Source organism: Schistocerca serialis, chromosome 8, assembly GCF_023864345.2.
Source record: "Schistocerca serialis cubense isolate TAMUIC-IGC-003099 chromosome 8, iqSchSeri2.2, whole genome shotgun sequence".
NCBI lineage: Eukaryota > Metazoa > Arthropoda > Insecta > Orthoptera > Acrididae > Schistocerca > Schistocerca serialis.
Window position 1 is genome coordinate 50,292,197 of NC_064645.1, and position 22,743 is coordinate 50,314,939.

Here is a 22,743-nt window from a genome sequence, read left to right on the forward strand (position 1 = left end):
TACTCACAGCTTTACTTCTGCCAGTATCTCGTCTCCTACCTTCCAAACTTTACAGAAGCTCTTCTGCGAACCTTGCAGAACTAGCACTCCTGAAAGAAAGGATATAGCGGAGACATGGCTTAGCCACAGCCTGGGGGATGTTTCCAGAATGAGATTTTCACTCTGCAGCGGAGTGTGCGCTGATATGAAACTTCCTGGCAGATTAAAACTGTGTGCCCGACCGAGACTCGAACTCGGGACCTTTGCCTTTCGCGGGCAAGTGCTCTACCAACTGAGCTACCGAAGCACGACTCACGCCCGGTACTCACAGCTTTACTTCTGCCAGTATCTCGTCTCCTCTCGGTCGGGCACACAGTTTTAATCTGCCAGGAAGTTTCATATCAGCGCACACTCCGCTGCAGAGTGAAAATCTCATTCTGGAAATGATCTTCTGTGTCGTTTACATTTTAAAACAGATGACCAACTGCTCCTCTTCTTTCTACAATTTATGTAGTAAGTCCCCCCCCCCCCCCCTCCCCCCACATGTTAAATCAAGCACACGATCATAAAAACTTTGTATTGACATTGTCCTGTGTGCCTTTGTTGTTCATAAACAAGGACTGGTTACTGTAAATCATTATTTATTACAACTGACAAGAGCTGTTTACACCAAGACTGACATCAGTACACTAACTAAATAGTCACATAGTTCTCTTACCGGTTGCTGAGCAATTCTCAGTTCTCTAGTGTTTTTAACATTTCAGGCCAGGTCCACTGCAGGAGTCAAAATATGTAGTACACACTGATTGCAAACATTCCTTCTCAGATACCTCTGAAGCTTAGTTTCTAATTCTCTGCTCAACTTAACAACAGCACTCCAGGTCATTTTTATGATTTGTTTCTTTTGCTGTCTAGTTAATCTTCCAAGGATGATATAAAAAGTCATCAATTGCTTCTCGGGTTTTATTTGATTACACATTACTTTACTCTACTATAACTCAATTTTTGGTCCACTTGCAAACAAGCTCAATTAGTTGTTCTTATTAACTGTTGAAGCTCATCTGCACTAGAGGCAAAAAATAGTGTCATCACCAACTAATGGTGGATCAGATATCTTTCATAAACAAGTATTTGTTAATCTCTTTCGTAGAATACAGATCTGGAAAAATCCATCTGAGCTGCTAAAAATAATTGTTGTGATGTGGAATCTCACTGTCTGACATATCTTTCAATTGTGAATCATGCACCATCCCACTGAAGACTAACAGAAGCTGTGACACAGATATGCACTTTTTTCAGCCCACTAACACTGGCCAAATCAGTATTATGTTTCTCAAGGGATGAGTGTACAGACTTTGTTGAAACTGAGTCAAAAGTCTTCTCAAATATATAGATCCCAGAAAAGATGTAGCTCATACTCACTGCTCCATTCTATAATTTCAGTCATGATTTGCAAATTGTCATTATGCCATATTGATTTCTAAAGCTTGATTGCTGCTTTGGTTTGATAAAATCCAAAGTCTTTTGTATGCAATTTGTAATAACTTTAGGGAATATCTTGTAAATTATGGGTAGTTTAGATCTGTTGTTGATTTGGTCTTGTCTGACTGTCTTCTTTCTCGTGAAGATGAATAGTTGTAGCACTTTACCAGTTTTAGAGAAACTGGCTACTTTCATAGACACCAAGTACATAATTTACTTTTCCAATCATGTATTACTTTCATTTCCTGCTAATTTGAAAGTGAAGCAATTTTATAAGTGTTCCATGAAATATAACCATTGTGACTGAGTAATTCTCAGTAGCTATGTATGCCCTTTGTATTTATCAGTAGTCTGAGTTGTGGTTAAGACCCTGCTTCTACGAGCAATTATTGACCATTAGGTGAATGGAAGGACTTACCACATGCTCTGAGCCTCTTCAATAATTCCACTAAAAAATTGCTGGAGATCACTTCCACAAGCAGGAGAACATCTATGTCACCACATGTTGGCTTTCCACGACGGTAAGAACCACAGAGTATGACGGAAATGTCTATCTCAATTGCTAAGGCATTCTCCTTGACCTACAAATTAATTAACCCTTTTATTGATATATCACTACCTACTAAAAACTACAAGTCTTTTTACACACAACTAGAAATTACAGAGAGGAATATAAACAATGACGCAAGAAGAAATAGCCAATGATCATCTATAGCTAGTACTACAGTAAATTCCTCTTCGACATTTTTTTGTCTATATGTAAAGGCTAAAATCAGGAACTACTGTGCTGATATTGACACAGTTTTCACTAATAGACATACTGATTCACATGGAAAGTTCATGTACAAGTGTAAGTCAATAAGTAAGTTGCAAAAAAGGATAGAAACAATAATAATCAAAATAACTTTCTTACATATATATTACTTTTCTACATATTCAGCCCATAAATTCACACACTTTTCCCATCTTCCTACAAGTACTTAATAGCTGACAGCAAAGAAATCTTTTGGTTGGTGCCATAGCCCACATGTAACTCCTTTGGCTTTGGCATCATCATTTTCAAAATGTTGGCCATCCAAATGAAATTTTAGGGGCTCAAACAGATGAAGTCACTGGGAGCTACGTTGGGACTGTAGAGAGGATTTTTCAAGTGTTTTCCCTGAAGTTTTCATAACAGCTCCTGTGTTTGTCTTGCTGTTTGAGGGTGGTCATTATCATCTCGAAGGATCACTATCTTTTGTCAAGAGGCCAGATAGTTTGCAGTGAATGGCCTTTTGAAGTTCCTGCTGAGCAGTGCAATATGACGTGGCATTAACTGTCTCACCGTGATGCTGGATTTCATCAGTGAGACCCTTGGCAAGTGCCAAAACATGATGAGCATAAACTTGCAAACTGATGGAATGGTCTTGGACTTTTTTGTTATTGGGCACTGTAATGTTTCCATTCCATGGACAATCATTTGGTTTCACATTGAAAGTGGTGAACCAAAGACTTGTCCTCCATCTCAACTTGTGCCATTCAGTCCTCTCTTTCCTCCGAGTACAGAATGAGGTGCTGCAAAGGCAGGTACTATGTTCATTTTGTTTTCCTTAGTCAACATGTATGCATCCAGTGTGCACAAACTTTATGGGACTTCAGCAGCTCATGTATGATAATGTAAATGGCTCCATGTGAGCAGTCTACAGAACACACTAACTCATCGATTGTCAAAATCTGATTATTACAAATGATCTGTTGCACACACTACACTGTGGTTTCAATTGCTACTGCCACAGGATGACTAGGACATTCCTGATCTCTGACACTTTGCCCTCCCTTAAGTTTTGGACCCATTCGAACACAGCTTTCTATGACGAACAGCTGTTGCCACATATGAGACACATTTCGTGAGGCACTTATTCTATAGTACATCATTTGGTTCACAAAAATTGCATGATCACCTTCTGTTCTATAGTGTATATTCCTGCAACATACCAGCTGTCTCACAATGGCTGCCATGTGATGCCCCACAGTCTCTATGACAAGAACACATCTGCTGCCAAATGTGTATCTATAATTTAAAAATGATATGGTAAACTGATTTTGGAGCATTCTATTGACTTATCCTCATATCTAATTTATTATCGCTATGCCAGACAAGTTGTCTGGCTGCAGATACATACTGCTAGCCCTGCGAAACCAGGGCAGATCACTAGTACACCTAACAGGAAAAGGAAAACAATAACTCACTTTACAAACATTTTTTCCCCTTCTGTGCAAATAAATACTGTCATGCACACACAACTATACTATGCCTGTTGCTGTGGCCCACTTTGGGTTAGGGCTCTATTGGAGGAAACAGAAAAAGTGAACAAGTGTAAGGGGAGCAGGGACCAAGGATAAAGCTATGTTGGGGAAAAGGGAGGGGATGGGTGGGGGGGAGGGAATTGGAAGTGAGGGCAGGTGGATTCAAAAGAATGAAGGGTGACTTATTCCTTTGAGGGAGGAGGAGTGTTTGCAAGGTAAGGGAGAGACAAGTGCAAACATTTTAAACTGATGGCAATAAGGGACCATACAAAGAGAGAGCAAAAGACTGCTGAGAAAACTGTATATGCGGAGTCTGTGCCTTTAACAAACAATGTCAATTCATACCTTAAGTACCTACACTCCTGTCTGCACTGTTCTCTCAGAAGTTTCTGCCCCTTCCTCTCAGGACTCTGTACTGCCGCCTGCCCCTTAAGATTCACCCTCTGTAGCACAGTGTGACCCTACCTGCGAACACTCTTCATTGGCATATTTCTATCCCCTCTTATGGTGTTACAAACTCCTTTTTGAGAAGCTGTACTTATGTAATGACCCTGGTACAGCATGATAATGCTTGGTGCCATGAAGAACACAATGTCTGTGTTTGATCTTCACTCAGTTGTATAACTTTGAATAACATTATGGAGTTGTCTTAAGTGCATAATCCATGATATACCTGTGCTGATTTAATTAAAGCCAATTAATTAATCAGTTTCTCCTGTTCTCAATGTGGATAGAAAAGACCATATTAAAATAATAATAGATAATTTATCCACAGATATTCTATTGTGGTTTTTGTCATTTCCTAGATCTACATCTACTTCCATATTCTGCAAACCACCATGAAGTGCATGGCAGAGTGTTCGTCACATTGTACCAGTTACTAGGGTTTCTTCACATTCCATTCAATATGGAATGCAGGAAGAATGACTGAGTGCATCTGTGCCTACTGTAATTATTCTAATCTTGTCCTCATGATCCCTATGTGAGTGATACACTGGAGACTGCAGTACATCCTAGAGTCGTCATTTAAAGCTGGTTCTGGAAAATTTGTTAGTAGACTTTCTTGGGATAGTTTATGTCTTACTTCAAGAGTCTGTCTGGTCAATTTCTTCAGTATAAATGTAACACTCTCCCACGGGTCAAATAAAACTTTGACCGATCATGCTGCCCTTCTATGTATATGTTCAGTATCCTCAGTTTGTCCTATTTCACATGAGTCCCACACACTTAGCAATATTCTAGATGGATTGCATGAGTAATTTGTAAGTAACCTCCTTTGTAGACTCATTGCATTTCCCCAGCATTCTGGCAATAAACCCAAGCCTACCACTTGTTTTGCCCATAACTGAGCATATATGATCCTTCCATTTCATATCCCTAAAAAGTGTTACTCCGAAGTATTTAAAAGAGTTGGCCACTTCAAGCTGTGACTCATTGATATGGCCCTGGAACTTTGGTCACTACGAATATCTACAAAAATTAATGAAATAATTTTTATAATGGAAATTTGTAACACATTGATGTATCCTTTATAGCTTTTTCTTTACTTTAATTGACTGTAAATTTCAATTAACTTTATTTGTCCAGGACTGATAGGGAACCATTTTTAATAATACTGTTAAATCAGTTCTTTTTTAAATACTGCTTCATCTCCTTCAGCGCAAATTTTGTACCATTTCTGTCGGTGTATTTCAACCTGATTAAAAAATATAGCATCAAATGGGGTGATTTCGGACAGTATGGCTTATTTGCTCTTTGCCACTGCATAGAAACAAAGAGTTACTTATTTTAATGTCTGTGCGCCAGTTATTTTAAGTGCAAGATTGCATTTATCACTTTCCACAACTTTTATTTTGCATCAATTGTTTCCCTAGGTGAATAACCTGACGAACAGTCTCAGTGTTAAAAATCCATGCATTATCGTAAAGTGGAAACTTTCTATTGTTGCACCAAGCAGGAAGTTATTGTAACCATAATTGTAGACGCACTCAGTAGCTAACAGCATTGAGACAATTTCTGTACAAGTTTGTCGAGTTTCTCATGCAAGGTTATAAAATAACGACAGTTTTTGTAAAACTGTGTACTGTGTGGGGTGGTTTCAGACAATGCCAAGAATGTATAAGAGCAGGAGAGGTGCCACAGTACAATGTAATTATGACCAGGAACTTTTAGATAAAGCTGTTCATGATATTCAGAGTGGTAAATTATCATACAGAAAAGCATGTGATTTGCATGGTATACTTAATTCAACACTAAAAAATAAAGTGCAGGAAGAACATCCGAAAAAATGGGAGGACAGCCAGTGCTAAATAAAGAAGAAGAAGAAATGTTGAAGCAAGGTATCTTGAGGGCTGCACATTGGTGATTTCCTTTCACCAAATTGGATATTAGATATTGAGTTAAAGGCTTCCTTGATAAATCTGGCTGAAAAGAGAAGAAATTTCGTAATAATTTGCCAGGAGAAGAATGGGTGCATTTATTCTTTAAATGAGTCAGAAGATCTTTCCGTTCACTTAAGTGAAAATATTAAACGAGTTCGTGCAGAAGTGAACAAAAAGACTGTTAAGATGTTTTTCTCCAATATCAAGGCAAAGCTGGAAAATCTCCCACCTAGCAACATGATCAACTATGATGAAACCAACATGTTGGTTAATCCAGGGAAGCAGCAGATAATTACAAAACAAGGGTGTAAGCATGCTGAAAAAGTGATGGACTCATCAAATTCCAGTGTCTCAATAATGATGGCAGCTAGTACCGATGGTAAACTGCTTCCTCCGTATGTCCTTTACAAATCAGAGCATTTGTGGGACACGTGGCAAGAAGGTGGACCAAAGGGAGGCCATTTCAATAGGAACAAAAGTGGATGGTTTGACCTGCCAGTATTTGAAGATTAGTTCTTTACAATCACTTTGCCCTATTTGAAGAGGTAAAACGGGCCAACAGTCTTGATTGGAGACAACTTATCCAGTCATGTGTCTTTACGCATTATTGACCACTCAGTTGCTGAACAAGCTGCCCAACACAACATGCTTCACTTCAATGACTACTTCGCAGCTTGTGGCATTTGGATTCTTCTTATCATCACCAGTTTTTGTGTATTCTGCAGATGGGAACTTTCCCTGCTATATGTATTCTACATTCCCGTAACCCCTATGGTCTCAACCTTCACTAGTCCATGTCCTTCACCCACCTATCTCATTTCCTATTCCCACTCCACCACTGCGAACTTCCATTCCACCATTCCATCAATGCTCCCACTAGTCTTTTTACCCTCCTCTATTTCTCTCCTTACCTGCTCCCCCCCCCCCCCCCCCCCCCCCCCGCCCCTCCTCAACCACCAAACTGCACCTAGCAGTCCTATCTTGTCCTCATCATGTCCCTTGTAATACCACAATGACTCTTCGGATCCAGTATCCAATTCCAGTCTCATCTCCACCCCCTTGAAGAGGGCATATATGTAACATTAGTAAATTAATGTAGTAAATAGCATCAAGAAGCAGCACCCTCGATTACACAAGATATGTATTATTTATTTTGGTGGAGGCTATCCATAATAAGAGGTGGTGTATGGTTTTTCTTGTGTTAAGCAATGATATACAACCCAAACTTCACCACAAAACCATTTTTGCCATGTTATATTACAACGTGGTGGAGGAGCAGGGATGTGTATAAAACTGTATGGCACGCTAATGGTTATTAAGTTTCAGGTGAAAAAATTGCTTACAATATGTTGTGCCATATACCAGTACTGGGACGTGAATAGAAACAAGGATCTGAATGGAAAAACTGGATCTGCGAATCAATGGACTAACAGCCAGCAGCATGGGTTGTCAGATGAGTACCAAAACATTATTTATGTAACAGAGTAGTAAAATAGTTAACTGTTAGGAAGTGAAACTGCATGCCAAAGTCAGGCAAAAATAATGGTGTGTGACGTACTTTGAAAATATTATAGGAAAGATAATTTTCGGAAGTGTTTTCTTTTTTATCATCTCATCAAGTTGTACAAAATCAGTTAAAATGAATAGAAGAAATATATTTTCTGTACGTGACCAAGACGGAATCACAACAAGACTGGATTGGCAGCTGCATGCATCAATGCCGAATCTAAATACTCAAAGCCACGATAATTCATCAAGTGGTATAGTTTCACCTTTCCATGCATTTCAACAATCAGAAGACGAAGACATTTGAAAAATTTTCTAAATTACTGGACAGTACCATATGGTAGTAAACTGTTGAGAAAAAAAAAAAAAAAATAGGGAGTACACTGAAAATAATTTCAGAAAATGAGACAATATTCTTGTAAAAATGGACCAGAAACTAGAAGCAATCACGGAAAATGTTAATAACGCAAATAGGCAAATAAACATTGTAAACAAAATAGTAGCCAGTGTAGAACCAGAAGTAGATCATTTGAAGAACTTTGCTGTTACTGAATTACAGCTAGTTAACAAATGTGTTGACATAGTTGATGAACGAGTAAGAAGAACAGAAAACATTGTCATTGAGAAACTCGAGAGATGAAAATCAGAACTGCATAACATAAAAACTTATGTTGAAACTGAAAATAATTCCATTGATGAGAAACTAAAATTAAAATCCATACTTGTTTCAGAGCACATTTCTTCAGTAAACAGCAAAGTGAATGAAATATCAATCTTTAAACAGTTAACTCTCAAGTTGTAAATCTAGAGACTAATATGTTTAGTAGCATATATAGTGGCAATAACATGTTGAAAAACCAATTGCAATAACATTATTATGAAAATTACACCCTGTAGATTGCGTGTACCAGTGCAAGGACAGCTTTGTACCGGGCATGCCAGAACATATGAAAGTGAAGTGTGCTAAACGATTTTTAGACGGAAAGCTTTATCATGTGCTAACCAGCATTTTAACCCAGAAATGACAATTGCAGAGTTTGAAAAATTATTTGTAAACAAATTTTGGTCAGAAAGTAAGCAGGTATGAATAAAATCAGAATTTTTGAATGGAAGTAGATTTCCCACAGGGGATATGAGAAAGTGAGTATTTTGTGAAAAGCAGCTGAGGACTTTAGCACACTTAGATAACCCACTTGACGGATTAATCCAAACTGACGTGCTGTCATAACTCAGTACCATCCGGGACTTGAGCAAATGAATTACATTCTCTGCCAGGGTTTCGATTACCTCTCGTCGTGCCCTGAAATGAGAAGTGTCCTACCCACTACCCTTCCCACCCCTCCTAACGTGGTATTACACCGTCCACTGAACCTACACAATATACTCGTCCATCCTTACACAACCCCTGCTCCCAGTCCCTTACCTCATGGCTCATACCCCTGTAATAGACCTAGATGTAAGACCTGTCCCATACATCCTCCTACCACCACCTACTCCAGTCTGGTCACTAACATCACCTATCCCATCAAAGGCGGGGCTACCTCTGAAACCAGTCATGTGATTTACAAGATAAGCTGCAACCACTGTGCTGCAATTCTATGTAGGCATGACAACCAACAGGCTGTCTGTCCGCATGAACGGCCACCGACAAACTGTGGCCAAAAAACAAGTGGACCACCCTGTTGCTGAACCCGCTGCCAAACATAATACCCCTCATCTCAATGACTGTTTCACAGCCTGTGCCATATGGATCCTTCACACCAACACCAGCTTTTCTGAACTGAGCAGTTGGGAACATTCCCTGCAATATATCCTACGTTTCCATAACCCTCCTGGCCTCAACCTTCGATAGTCACTGTCCTCACCAATCCAGCCCCCTCCCTGTTCCCATTCCAGCACTACACAGTCGTCATTTCACCACCACAACCAGTCTTTTAATTTCTTTTATTTTTATTTTTATTTCTCTCCTTTCCACTACTTACCCCCTCCCCCCTCTGCACCTTCTCTCCTGCCCTCCGTCCAAACGGCAACACTTCACTGTTCGCCACTCCCACCATACTATCCCTCCCCCTCCCTGCCCCAACCTCCTCCTTAACCCCAATCAGGGGTAGTTTCAGCTCTCTGAGACTGCAGACATGTGTGCAAGTTGCATTTGCGCGAGTGTGTGTGTGTGTCTGTGTGTGCTGCTGACAAAGATCTTAATGGCCAAAAGGTATGAGTGTGTGAATCTTTTTATTGTGCCTATCGCGACTCAGCATCTCCGCTATATGGTGAGTAGCAACTTTCCTTCTCTGGTAGTGTTACATTCCATCCTGGATTTTCCATTGTTTGAAATTAAGAAATAGATTAAAGAACACTGAACAGTATACTGAATTTCCAATTACTGGTGTTAAAATAAAAGGAGCCACTGGGAAACTTAGTAAATTAATCAGTAGGTAGGCTTTAATTTCATTTACTGTCAATAATGTTGTTTGAGCAAGGATGTCTGCTAATAACTGACCTGACTCCCTAACATGTTGTTAGGGATGGATTGGATACTGAAAGTTAATGCTAGGTTTCATTGGTTAAATATGAAGCTAAATTTTATTGATCCAAAATCTGGTGTTCAAGGTGAAACTAAATTACACATAATGTATGATGAGGATTGTAGCAATAACTTACAAGGAGTAGAAGTATTTGACAACAGAAATTACTCGGCTGAGGATAAGGAATACCAGGTGGTTAGTGAAGATTTTTCTCAGTTAGTGTTGGCTAAAGTTAACTCAGCAGACAATTTAAGTAGCCATGAAAGGAGTGACTTGGAGGGATTCCTGTGGGAATATAATAGTGTTTTCAGTGACAAGCCAGGCAGGGTAAAAGATTACATATGTAAGTTAAAACTGAGCTACATGAACCATTTTTCATTAAGCCTTACGGAGTACTTATTAGTAAGAGGAAGGTTGTTCAGAAGGAGTTGGAGAAACAGCAGAGTTGGGGGGTAATAGAAAGGAGTAGCAGTCAGTACAACAATCCTATGGTTGCAGTGGCTAAGAAAGATGGTGGGTTTAGAATAGTTATTGACTGTCGACATTTAAATAAATTTCTGGGGAAGGAAACTGACCACACAGAATCAATGGAGGAATTGTTGTACACATTTGATGATGCAAACTATTTTACAAGTTTGAATTTGACAACAGGATTTCATCAGATTACTTTAGAGCCCAATTCTAGGCAATATATTGCATTTTTGCATAATGGGAAAAGTATTCAATACTGTGTAGTACCTTTTGGATTAAACTTATCAGTTGCTGAATTTATCAGGGCTTTGGATTTTGTTTTGGGAAGTGAGTTATTTTCAGAATTAATCGTTTATGTGGACGACATTCTGGTAGTCAGTAAAACTTAGGATGAACATATGGAAATCCTGAAAGCAATTGCAATAAAACTTAGGCAGGGGGGTATGGCATTAAAATTGTATAAATGTAAATTTGGAGTAAAAGAGGTGAAATTTCTTGTGCACACTATTAATAAGGAAGGAATTCTGCCTGATAAAGACAAATTGTTGGCCATTGCAGTTTTCCTCAAACTGAGGTCAAAGAAGGAACTTAGATCATTTTATGGTTTATGAAATTTCTATGGGAAATATATAAGGACACAAGCTTTAAATGCTCCATGTCTTCTTGTGCTTTTGAAAAATAACAGTATTTGGGAATGGGCTGACAAATGTCACACAGCTTCCGATGAGATTAATAGACAGCTTGTCAATAGTGAAATCTTACATAGACCAGACTTAACTTTACCATTTTGTATGATGACAGATGGATGCGATCATGGCTTAGGAGTTTGTTTATTACCACAGAAGGAAGTTGAGGGAGAGATAATGCACTGTGCTATTAGTTTTGCCAGTAGAAGTTCACCAAAGAATGAAAAAAATTATACAGTCACCGAGAAGGAACTTCTAGCCATTGTTTGGGGGTTTAAAAAATTTCAAAATTATTTAGTTGGACACAAAGTCATTGTATACAGTGGCCATAAAGCTTTGAGCTACATTCAGGAGTGCAAAATATATCACACTAGAATTACCAGATGGGCAGTTTTCTTACGGCAACTTGACTACTCAATCCAATACATTAGAGGTGATCAGAATGTAGTTGCTGATGCTCTGTCTAGATTACCAGTAGGAGGCAACCTAGGAGGCAACCTGGATAGTAAGAATATTCAAGAGAACAGGGATTTTAGGATCAAAGGGATTAAAGAAGAGAAAGAAATTGGGAGAGTCTGTAGACAACTGAGATGGAATCAAAATCAGGATGAGACATGGAAACTAATCAAAAGCTACTTAGGTAAGAAAGGATGTGATTAGGTAAAACAGTGTTACCATGTGTTTAAAGGAATTTTATTTAGAACAAGTAGTTCCAATTTGGATAAGCGGAAGGTATGTTGGCCTAGACAATATATTGACACTTTGATTAACTATATACATATGAGCTGCGGCCATTGCGGACCAATGAAGTGTATCCAAAAGATACAGAAAATGTGTGCTTTGATAATATCTCCAGGAAAGTAGGGAAGTGTTTGAGTTCTTGCGATTGATGTAAAAGAGTAAAAGTTACCAACCAGAAGCATAAAGGTTTCATGCAGAGCATAATTCCACAAGGTAAGTCATAACTAGTGGGAATTGATTTATTTGGTCAACTTCCCCACACTAAAGAAGGCTACTCATATTTATTTGTTACTGTCGACTTGTTTTCAAAACTGGCAAAGCAGTACCCTTTGAAAAAAAGCTACAAATAAGAAAATTATTGAGTGTTTCACTAATGACTATTTTAGGAATGTTGGCAAACCACATGCTTTACTGTCAGATAATGGAAATCAGTTCACATCTCATACATGGAAAGAACTTATTAACAATGAGAACATTAAACACATTTTAATATCTCTCTATTCCCCACCATGTAAACCTACGGAGAGGTATACAAGGGAAATTGGTAGGTTGTGCAGAATGTACAGTTCCAAGGATCATACAAATTGGTACACTTATGTAAGTCAATTTGAAGACATTCTAAATAGTTTGCAACATACTACAACTGGATTCACACCATATGAAGTTCATTTTAAGTAGAAATCTGCTAACTTACTAAGTGGATTGATTGAGTTTCCAACTTGTACAGAGTTAAATGCTGATGAGAGGGAAGAGGTAGTGAAGAAAAATATGGAGACATATCATGGTAAAAGGAAGAAGCAGCATGGCAAAAATCTTAAAGTTACACAGTTTTAAGTAGGAGACCTCGTGTTGACTAAAAGTAACAAAAAGTCAAAAGCAATTAACAAAGAAACAAAAACGTTCTTCAATACATACATTGGACCACTCAAAATCTTAGAGATACCACATCCAAATGCACTCATGTTAATATATCCAAAGTCATGTAAGGTGTTTGGTTTAAGAAACGTATGTTCAAATATCATCAACTCTCAGGTGGGTACACTTTCTGTGTGTACCATGTGTCTGGCAAGCACAAGGACCCCAGATAATGCAGCATCTGCTTCAACACCATTATACATCAGTACTACATTCACACAGATATTCATACACACTTCTATCCTTTGGATTTATGATGACTTTGATTAACTATTTTGATTGATGATATTGGTGTTTGATGATGTGAGGTACAATAATTTGCTTAATACACTCTACTTTGATGATATTTTCTGAGGTTTAATATGATCAACACCCACACACCGTGCATACCATGTGTCTGGCAAGCACAATGGCCCTAGCCATTGTAGTATCTGCTTCAACATCTTTATACTTCAGCACTATATTCCTCATTTACACCATTTACACTTAGTTTCTAGTCACATGTCTAAATCAATTCTTGGTACACGAAATGCTTCACTGATTTGAAAATAGTATGTTACCTCATCTATACTTACACAAACTAACAAAAACATAAATTTTGAAGAGAAGTATAGCCAACTGGATAATACACATGTGTTTGTCTACTTAACACTCTAGCTGGTCAGCAAGAACTATGACATAATCTTGGTCACTTCAATAACATTAGGTATTATTTCACATCTTTACGATTTTATGATTATTCAGCATCATGTGAATCTGAAATACTTTGTTCATACATGACTGAATGTTCAGCATTATTATTATGGAGTTGATGACCGCTACCAACAGATTATGGCTTGGAGGAACACTGATAGCAATGCCATCATGTTGAACAATGCTTTTTGTGCAGCCACAGGACGTTGTGTTATGACTAAAACTGTGTGCAATAGGCTGCATGATGCACAACTTGACTCCTGATGTCCTTGGTGAGGCCCATCTTTGCAACCACAACACCATGCAGTGCAGTACAGATGGACCCAATAACAAGCCAAATGGACCGCTCAGGATTGGCATCACGTTCTCTTCACCTATGAGTGTCGTATATGCCTTTAACCAGACAATCATCGGAGACGTGTTTGGAGGCAACCAGTAAGGCTGAATGCCTTAGACACACTGTCCAACGGGTGCAGCAAGGTGGAGGTTCCTTGATGTTTTGGGATGGCATTATGTGATGCAAATGTACACCGCTGGTGAGCATGGAAGGCGCCATAACGGCTGTACAATACGTGAATGCCATCCTTCAACCGATAGTGCAACCATATCGGCAGCATATTGGCAAGGCATTCATCTTCATGGATGACAATTCGCACCCCTATCATGCACATCTTGCGAATGACTTCCTTCAGGATAATGACATTGCTCAAATAGAGTGCCCAGCATGTTCTCCAGACATGAACCCTATTGAACATGCCTGTGATAGATTGAAAAGGGCTGTTTATGGACAATGTGACACACAAACCACTCTGAGAGATCTACACCATGATGAATACGGGCATGCATCAATGCAAGAGGACGTGCTACTGGGTATTAGAGGTACCGGCGTGCACAGCAATCTGGACCATGACCTCTGAAGGTCTCGCTGTATGGTGGTACAACATGCAATGTGTGGTTTTCATGAGCAGTAAAAAGGGCAGAAATGATGTTTATGTTGATTTCTATTCCAATTTTCTGTACAGGTTCCGGAACTCTCAGAACCGAGGTGATACAAAACTTTTTTTGATGTGTTTATATAAACAGAATAACTCTTTACATTGTACAGTTAACTGTACTTCTGAATTGAAAGTTACACTGTGATTAGATTAATTAAAAATTATGGGATATATGTATATATGAGTAAACTAATAATGATTTTGTGCTGATGCAAATTTGAAATGAACTGAGGAAGGAGTTGGAACAAAATAATGTGAAATGAGGTATGATAAAACACAACACTTTATACTGATATACTGTTTACTGCTTTTGATAAACTCATGAAGGTAAGAGGAACAGTGGTTGCAACAACAGGAAAGTTATTCTGAGAAACAATTAATTCTGTTTACTGAAGTACATTCACATTTATTTGAGGACACTGATATAGAGGTGATCATTCTGGCCATTAAATTTGGAAGATGATACATTTCTTTAGTCTATTGAAATTTTGGCATTGAAATCGGTTTTATGCAGCATCTAATGTCTGGCACTCTGGTTGACACATGTTCTTGTCTGGAAAAATGAAAGTATGACCACAATTTACTAATGACTGCATATTTAAAAAATACTAATAATAATGTGATACTATACCCATAACTTGACATCCAATTCACATTATCATTTTTTTAGAGGTAGGGCACAATTTCCTAGGTAATAATACATGAACAATTGAACGTAGTGATAAGGAATCTTATAGAGCATCAAAAGGGCACCAAGATGATAAAACTGAAATTTTATATGCTTGTATTTTTCTTGTTTTTTACTGTAGTGAGAAAAAAATTTCATCTTGTATATGAGAAAGTTGACTGACTAAAGTTTATATATAACAAGTATTTTTCACACACACTAACTGTCAAATTGTTTGTTTGTTTCAGTTCAAAAATGGCTCTGAGCACTATGGGACTTAACATCTATGGTCATGAGTCCCCTAGAACTTAGAACTACTTAAACCTAACTAACCTAAGGACATCACACAACACCCAACCATCACGAGGCAGAGAAAATCCCTGACCCCGCCGGGAATCGAACCCGGGAACCCGGGGTTTGTTTCAGTAGTCATGATTATATTCCCTTCATTTTTGCCAGAGATTTGGAAGAGATTTGTCTCTTTGCGATAGTCAAACCTCTTGAGGGAGGGTTATTGTAATACTACAACCGCATTTGGGATCCTCTATCCTATACCAGTCTCATCTCCACTCTCCAGAAGAGGGCATATATGTAATAATAGTAATTTACACCAATTTAAATTGCTGCTTTGACTTTGCTATCTGGATCTGAACACATTGAAGATTTTTAGTACAGCAAGTTAGTAATTTACACTAATTTAAGCTATTGTTTTGACATTGTTCACATTGGGCCTCACCAGTATATAGAATGAAGGAAACATGTTGGATTAAAAGCTAATGTACCATCACAATTTACACACAATAAAAACTACAGGCATGTGGTAGGAATAAAATTGCTATTGTAATTAATTATTAAAGTTCCAATATTCCAAGTCACCAAGAGAGAGCTATTTTTATGTATCATTTGTATCCCTAACAGAAATATGACATCATGATTTTTCAGTCAGGATAAAATATGGTCATGTTCTAATTGGTATTAGTTAATAGAACTGTAATTACGACCATATAGAAAATGTAAAATTTACTCACACAAAATTTAATTAATTGAATCTAGGACTTTCATTCAATAAAAAGAACACCTGTAAATGACAGGATAATTCTCCTCTTAGTTAATAAAATAATAGATGCAAATTAATGAAATATATTGTTGCAATGATGAAACATGTAATTTCTAGTTTAAATAGGTACAGATTTTTTCCTGTTTTTGTATGAAATTATTCAATGTTATACCACGTAATTTTCTATGTAATTTGGGAAGACGTATGTAACAACTTTAATTGTTAAATATGCAAAATTCAGTATGTAACAATAACAGCAATTGTTTGAAATCATATAAATAAAGGCCATTTGTACACTGCGAGCAGTCTTAAGGCAGTTTTCAGTCAGTCTTTAGATCAGTTTTACGCATGTAGTCAGACTTTGTACGTTTGCCGCCGAACATCTAGTGAGTGAAATAAAATTCTTTGTGAACAAGAAGTACTGAAACGTATTTTCACCATTGCATAACACCCATGTGGCGATGCAGTAACATCAAGATGAACCTATGGCAGCATCAAGAAGCAGCAGCCCATATTGCACAAGATACGTATTATTTATTTGGTGGAGGATATCCGTAATAAGACGTGGCATATTGTTTTTCTTGTGTTAAGCAACGATACACATCCCATACTTAACCACAAAACATTTTCACCACATTATATTACACCTTCATGCTCCTACAAGAAGCACCGCACCCACCTCTATCCCCACCCCACCTATCTGTCCCAGCCTCCTCCATATCCTCACTACCCAGACTGGTTCTCCCATCAGGTGTAGTTGTTTGTAGTCTGGCCTCAGTGGCCAGAGACAGCGGTCATGTGTGTCTATGAGTTGTGTTTGTGTGTTTTCTACTTTAGAAGTAGTAGAGATGTCCTCGTATGCATAGCAGACTGAGACGCACTGCTAAACCCTCAGAGCAGGACAGATAGTTTAAATTGTGGAAAGAGGCCAAAATAAGTGGCTGTCAGTTACACTCAAACATACAACTTTATTTATGTGACCAAACATAACAACAGCCAAGAAAAACACAGCATTAATTTTTGGAACTTAATTACCAGCTAAATGTACCATACAATCTCATGCCTTAAGGGCAAGACCACTTTAATTTAAAATTGGCTTAAAGCTAATAACTTAAGACTCAAACCAAAATCAGAAATCTAAAGGCAGAAGACCTTATCTTAAAACAGTTCTTTAAATTAGGCTGCAGGCCCAAACAATCTTACGCCTTAAGGCAAAACAACCTTAATTTAAAAATCGGCTAGAAGCCATACAAATACAAACAACAAGAACAAACAAGAAAAGGCAGTACACTCAATGGTGCTCAGGAGTTTCTGAGGGTCGGCCTGGAATTCAAACACTAATGCTCGCTTAGGTGAGACAGGCAGTCGGCCCAACCATTCTCGATCCAACTACAACCCAACTGAGAGACAGTCAATGGACCCACCAACAACATAGCTTCCACTCCACCTGACCAGCACACAAGAGGGAGTTCAATGGAACAACGTAGAAGCTATTGGCGCACACAACCAACTATACATTGAGCTGTCAAACTACACACCGTGCTGGACAGCGACAACACGATGAGGAAAATACACTGCCTGAATTTACATCAACGGCCATGGCAGGTAACCGGAATGTTAACAGCCACAAGGCAGAAGATTCCGCTGGTGAACTTCAGTTCAAAATAACCATGAACAGTTAAACTCCACCAGAGGGTGGCTAAAATTTGCCAACTTGAAAACACACTTTGTTGCTCGCAGGAGTGTGACTTGCTGGTAGATTAAGTCAAAACTCAACTTCTGTGTCCAGGATCAGTGAGCCACAGACCTCGTAGCAATGGAAACAGTACCACACACTCCGGCCGCACGTGGACACTGCTCGTGGCCTCAGCCAAACTACATGCTGCGGATATTTCCTCGCTGTTGCAGAACGACCTACTCATGGGCCCAGAAATGGTGAAAGGACCAAATATACGTCGGCCGATGAGATGACCAACCGAATGACCAACCAACGGTCGCTCCGCTCCAACCTCTCTCTGTTGGACAGTTCACGTGTGTTGCCAGCGGTCGGTGAGCACTGGCTGTCGACACCTCGCCGGCACTCCATCCCCGACTTCACTGCTGTTGCATGCCGACTGCACTGCTGGTCTGTCTCCAACTGACTGGCAGACACACAACGACCCGGAAATACTATCAGTCCATCCAGAGATGGTACGACAGTGCACTTATCGATATGCGCTGCTGCTGCCACTCACGGGCAAGTAAGGCAGGAATTTAGTGACGCCAGTAAATGGATTAAGAAAATGAGGTGGCAGAACCATAATAGAAGGTGACAAACAATAAATGGCATGAACATGAGCCGTGCACAGCTCACAGTCTCTTGTTGTGCCTGTCTGCTACTCATCATCTTCCCTGTGTTTTCAAAATATAATATTCATTTCCCTGAAAGAAGATCTGATTGTAGTTTCAATAATCTTCAATTGTATTTTCAATTACAGCATCATAATGACAAAACACCCAAGTATCCATCTCAAATTTTGCAAGAGAGCACTTGAATACAGCTGAAATAACACATTTTACTTTTAACAATCAAAGAACAACATGCAGTGACATTGCAGTTGGCTGAAGTCAATCTTCTTGCGATTGCAAACTGACACTATGCACTCGTCTACTGGTCAGTGTTGTGGACTGTCAATGAATTGCACCAGATGGACTATTCGGCCACATCCTTTTATAATTTTACCGGAGTTCAAGAGTACATGCTGAGTTCGGTTTGGAGCGGCCTTTACACACTGAACACATGCAAAGTAGGATGGTCAAGAGTTACAAGGAGACAGCAATGGTAGTTCCTGCTGTGAAGCTGCCTCTCTGCATTCCACGGAGTTAACTTATGATCATGTGGCAGTGTATGGAGGCCGTGAACGACCTTGTGTGCTAACCTCTGGGAGTTCTCCAGTCTATCACATAGGAGGAGTGCACTGTGCTGGGGCATGGAGTTCGTAAAAAGTCTTAAGAATTTTATTAGATTTTGTAACTTTGAATTGATATGTTATGCAGCAGGCAATATGGTAATTCAGCTGGCATTAATGTAGGAGCAGACACTGTCATGGAGTACAGATGTTGTTTGATCAACCAACTTGTACATTCCCTGAGCATCACGATGTGTTACCTGGGACATTTGCTGTAGTTTACTGTAGCCCATATTCTTTGAAGCAAATGTCTTGACTTGTAAAGCAGAGCTGAGACACTTATTGGATGCTACACACTGTAAACTCTATTTTTGTGTTCTTGTTTCTTTCATTCAGTCCAATATGAAAGAAGTTTCTAACATCATTATTAGAAATTACGGCATGTCTTAGAAAGTACTTCTGGCCTGTGTCAACTCATGGACAATAGGGGAGAAGCTGGGAAGTTAGAAAAAATTGATGAAGATGGTTTTGGCATAAGGTCTATGCAGAAGGTGGTCTAGTGGCAAAGGCAGCTACAAATGTTCATGGAAAGACACCAAAGGGCTGGCCAACACGCTACATAGTGATCTAAATCAGACCTGCCCAGGAGGTGGCTAGGCGAGCGTGAGTACTTGTGCCCCATCACTGCCTGGGTGGTGAGCACTCACGGCAAAAGAGGGCAGTCAGATGTCATTACATAGAGCAGGGGTAGTGCAAACTGTGCACTGCCTTCAGAGGAATAAACATGTGTCAGGTTCACCATAGCATTAGATGCAAGAATATATACTTAATGTAGAGAGTAGCTCATTTTAAATCAATGTAACATGGCATGATGGCCAGGTTAGGAACTTCAAAGTGAAGGGTGGACACACCAACGCAATTTACATGTCAGTGCAGGATATTTACCCACATGTTGACGATGATGATGATCTTTGATACAGGGTGCTCAACAACATAGTCATGGTCACCAGTGCCATGACAAAAAGTCAGCATGCCATTCTCGGAGGGGGCTGAGGGAGAGGGGTGGACAAAGGCTGTCTCCACGTGTGCAGTAGTTTATATTGCTTTAAAGTCTGCCTACCCTTCCCAACACTTTGGAATGAGGCCTGACACAAAATTTCAAAACCCAGGTAACACTGGTGTCAGTGTTGACAAGGATGGTGGGCAGATCTCCAGCCAAACTAAGGGCTGCCCTGATGTCAGCAAATAAGGTAAATGTAGCCAAAATATGCTTAACCAAAAGTAGCACACCACAAACTTCACAGAGTGGTGTATCCTCCTGCAAGTGGAGAAAATCATGTGTTGAAGAGCTACGTCCTATGCACAGTCTGGTGAGCAACACTTTCTTCCATCGTTGAGATTGGCATGACGTCCATCATGCCAGTATCGTGGGTTTGAGTGACCACAGTTTGTTTTCTGCCACTTCCAACTATTCAGTTTCCCACTGACTAATGATTCGCCTATCAGACAATGAGATGATGGCATGCAAGTGGATGGCACATCGATATACATCATCATCCCAAAATACTTCTTTGGCTGCTTTGACAGTATGTCATTTTCCTGTATCACAATGTTTCCAGGTACCCAGCACAAGACCAACACCTTGCCATGGTGTTGGGCCACAGTAAGAAGTCATGGATGAACTGAATCAACTGGTTTACCAGATACATTTGGTGGACTGCTTATAGTACATTGAGTGAGCCAGGACAGACAAGAAACTTTGTCCTGTGATGCCTGTGAATACACTCCAGTGCCATCACAATACCAAATAACTCCCTTTCATAATTTTTAAATCGTTCCAGAAGGTGCACTTTGAAAACCCTAACAGCTAAACAACCATGTGCATTTTCTTGCTGGGATCCATCCATAAAAACAATGATAAACCTATGGTACATATTTAAAACTAAAGGAAATAGAGTTGTAAAAATTTAATCTGGAGTAGTAGTTTTCTTGTACTGTGCCAAGCTTAGAAGGACTTTGGGCCTCTCCAGATGCCAAGCTGGTAATTTGTTCTACCTCTGGTTGCGTATTTGGAGGTCTGACACATTAAGTTCTTTGAGACAGACAGTTGCACGTATCCTGAATGGCTCGCCTGCATGGAGCCAGTATCTGAACAGCCGCTCAAAGCTGGGGTGGCCAGCGGCATTAAATGCTAATGGATGAGGCAATGCCAAGATTTTCAGTGCCTGCTGAGCCAGAACGAGGTGCTGTTGAATCCAAAATGGTGGTTTACTAAGGAAGGCCTGGATAAGAAGTGCCAGACATCCACAGTCCCCATTCATGAAGTTGGCATAGGATGTTGTACCTTTGAGTGGCATCATACGCTTTTTCAAGGTTAAAAACACACCAACAAAAAATGACTTCAGTGGACAAAGGAAGCCTGTATCACCATCTCCAGCACAATTAAGTTGTCGAGGACACAATGGTCTTGGCTGAAATCACACTGGGAGTGGCACAGGTGATCCCTAGATTTGAGCAGCCATACGAGGTGGCAGTTGACGGTGTGCTCGAGATTCTTACCTGTACAACTGGTATGGGCTGCACTCCAGTAACTGTTAAGATGGGTACAATTGTTTCCTGGTTTCCATACTGGAATTGATATTGTCTCCTTCCAGGCCATAGGGTACTGCCCATCAAAACTGTGATTTTAACTGGTACAAGAACTTCCACTGTAACTGCCTGTATAGTCATGGTAAAAAGGACTAGAGAGCAGTGGCATCCATCACCGACAAAAACAGCCTCTCCACCCTTAACCCTGTCTCCAATAATGTCATCCTCCCTGTACTGGTCGTAGCCCCTTAATGCAGGTGTGTTGGTGACTTAAGAATGAGTTTCTTGTAAGTTGATGCAGAACTGTCTCTCCTGGGCCAGATGCTCCAATTCTTTCAAGTCCAACTGGTGTCCGTTTAAGTTTCACTGCAACAGGGAAGTCACTGTGGGAGTCACTGTTTAGCGATGACTGTCCTTGCCCTTCATCGTCGGTGGTGGTGATTTATGTGTGAGGTCAGGTGAAACATTAGACAGTGTCTGGCTTTCCTGCTCTCCATATGGATATCACATCTGTGTGTGTGTGTGTGTGTGTGTGTGTATGACAATCATTCACCACCACCTCATTCATGTTGACCCACACAATCACTCTATCTCACACACCTTAAGACAATGGAGAAGGGTGAAAGGAGATTAAAACAGAAGTAAAACCACAGAAGATCTACGCAAAAGGCACTGGGAAAGGTGACTGACTAAATGCTGACAAAAACATGAGTAGGCACCTCACCCTGTTAACACTTAAGAACATCTCCCTAAAATTTTAGGAAATACGTTGGGCAAATCACAAAATCTTAAAACTCTCATCACACTTGTTTGAACATTACTTAAAATACAGGACAGATCAGTCAGCAAATCTGATGCTGGCCCTTGTTTGGGAAATAAAAC

At 39.6% G+C, this 22,743-nt stretch overlaps 1 protein-coding gene across 2 annotated transcripts in view; it reads right to left on the reverse strand.

Annotated features, from left to right (window-relative positions):
* LOC126416623 (DNA polymerase lambda-like) overlaps window positions 1-22,743 on the reverse strand; it is a 155,118-nt gene that overhangs the window by 61,143 nt on the left and 71,232 nt on the right. For both annotated transcript variants that reach the window (XM_050084381.1, XM_050084380.1), the window contains exon 5: window positions 1,880-2,042. In XM_050084381.1, the coding sequence (XP_049940338.1) occupies window positions 1,880-2,042 (163 nt within the window). The remainder of the gene's footprint in view (window positions 1-1,879; window positions 2,043-22,743) is intronic.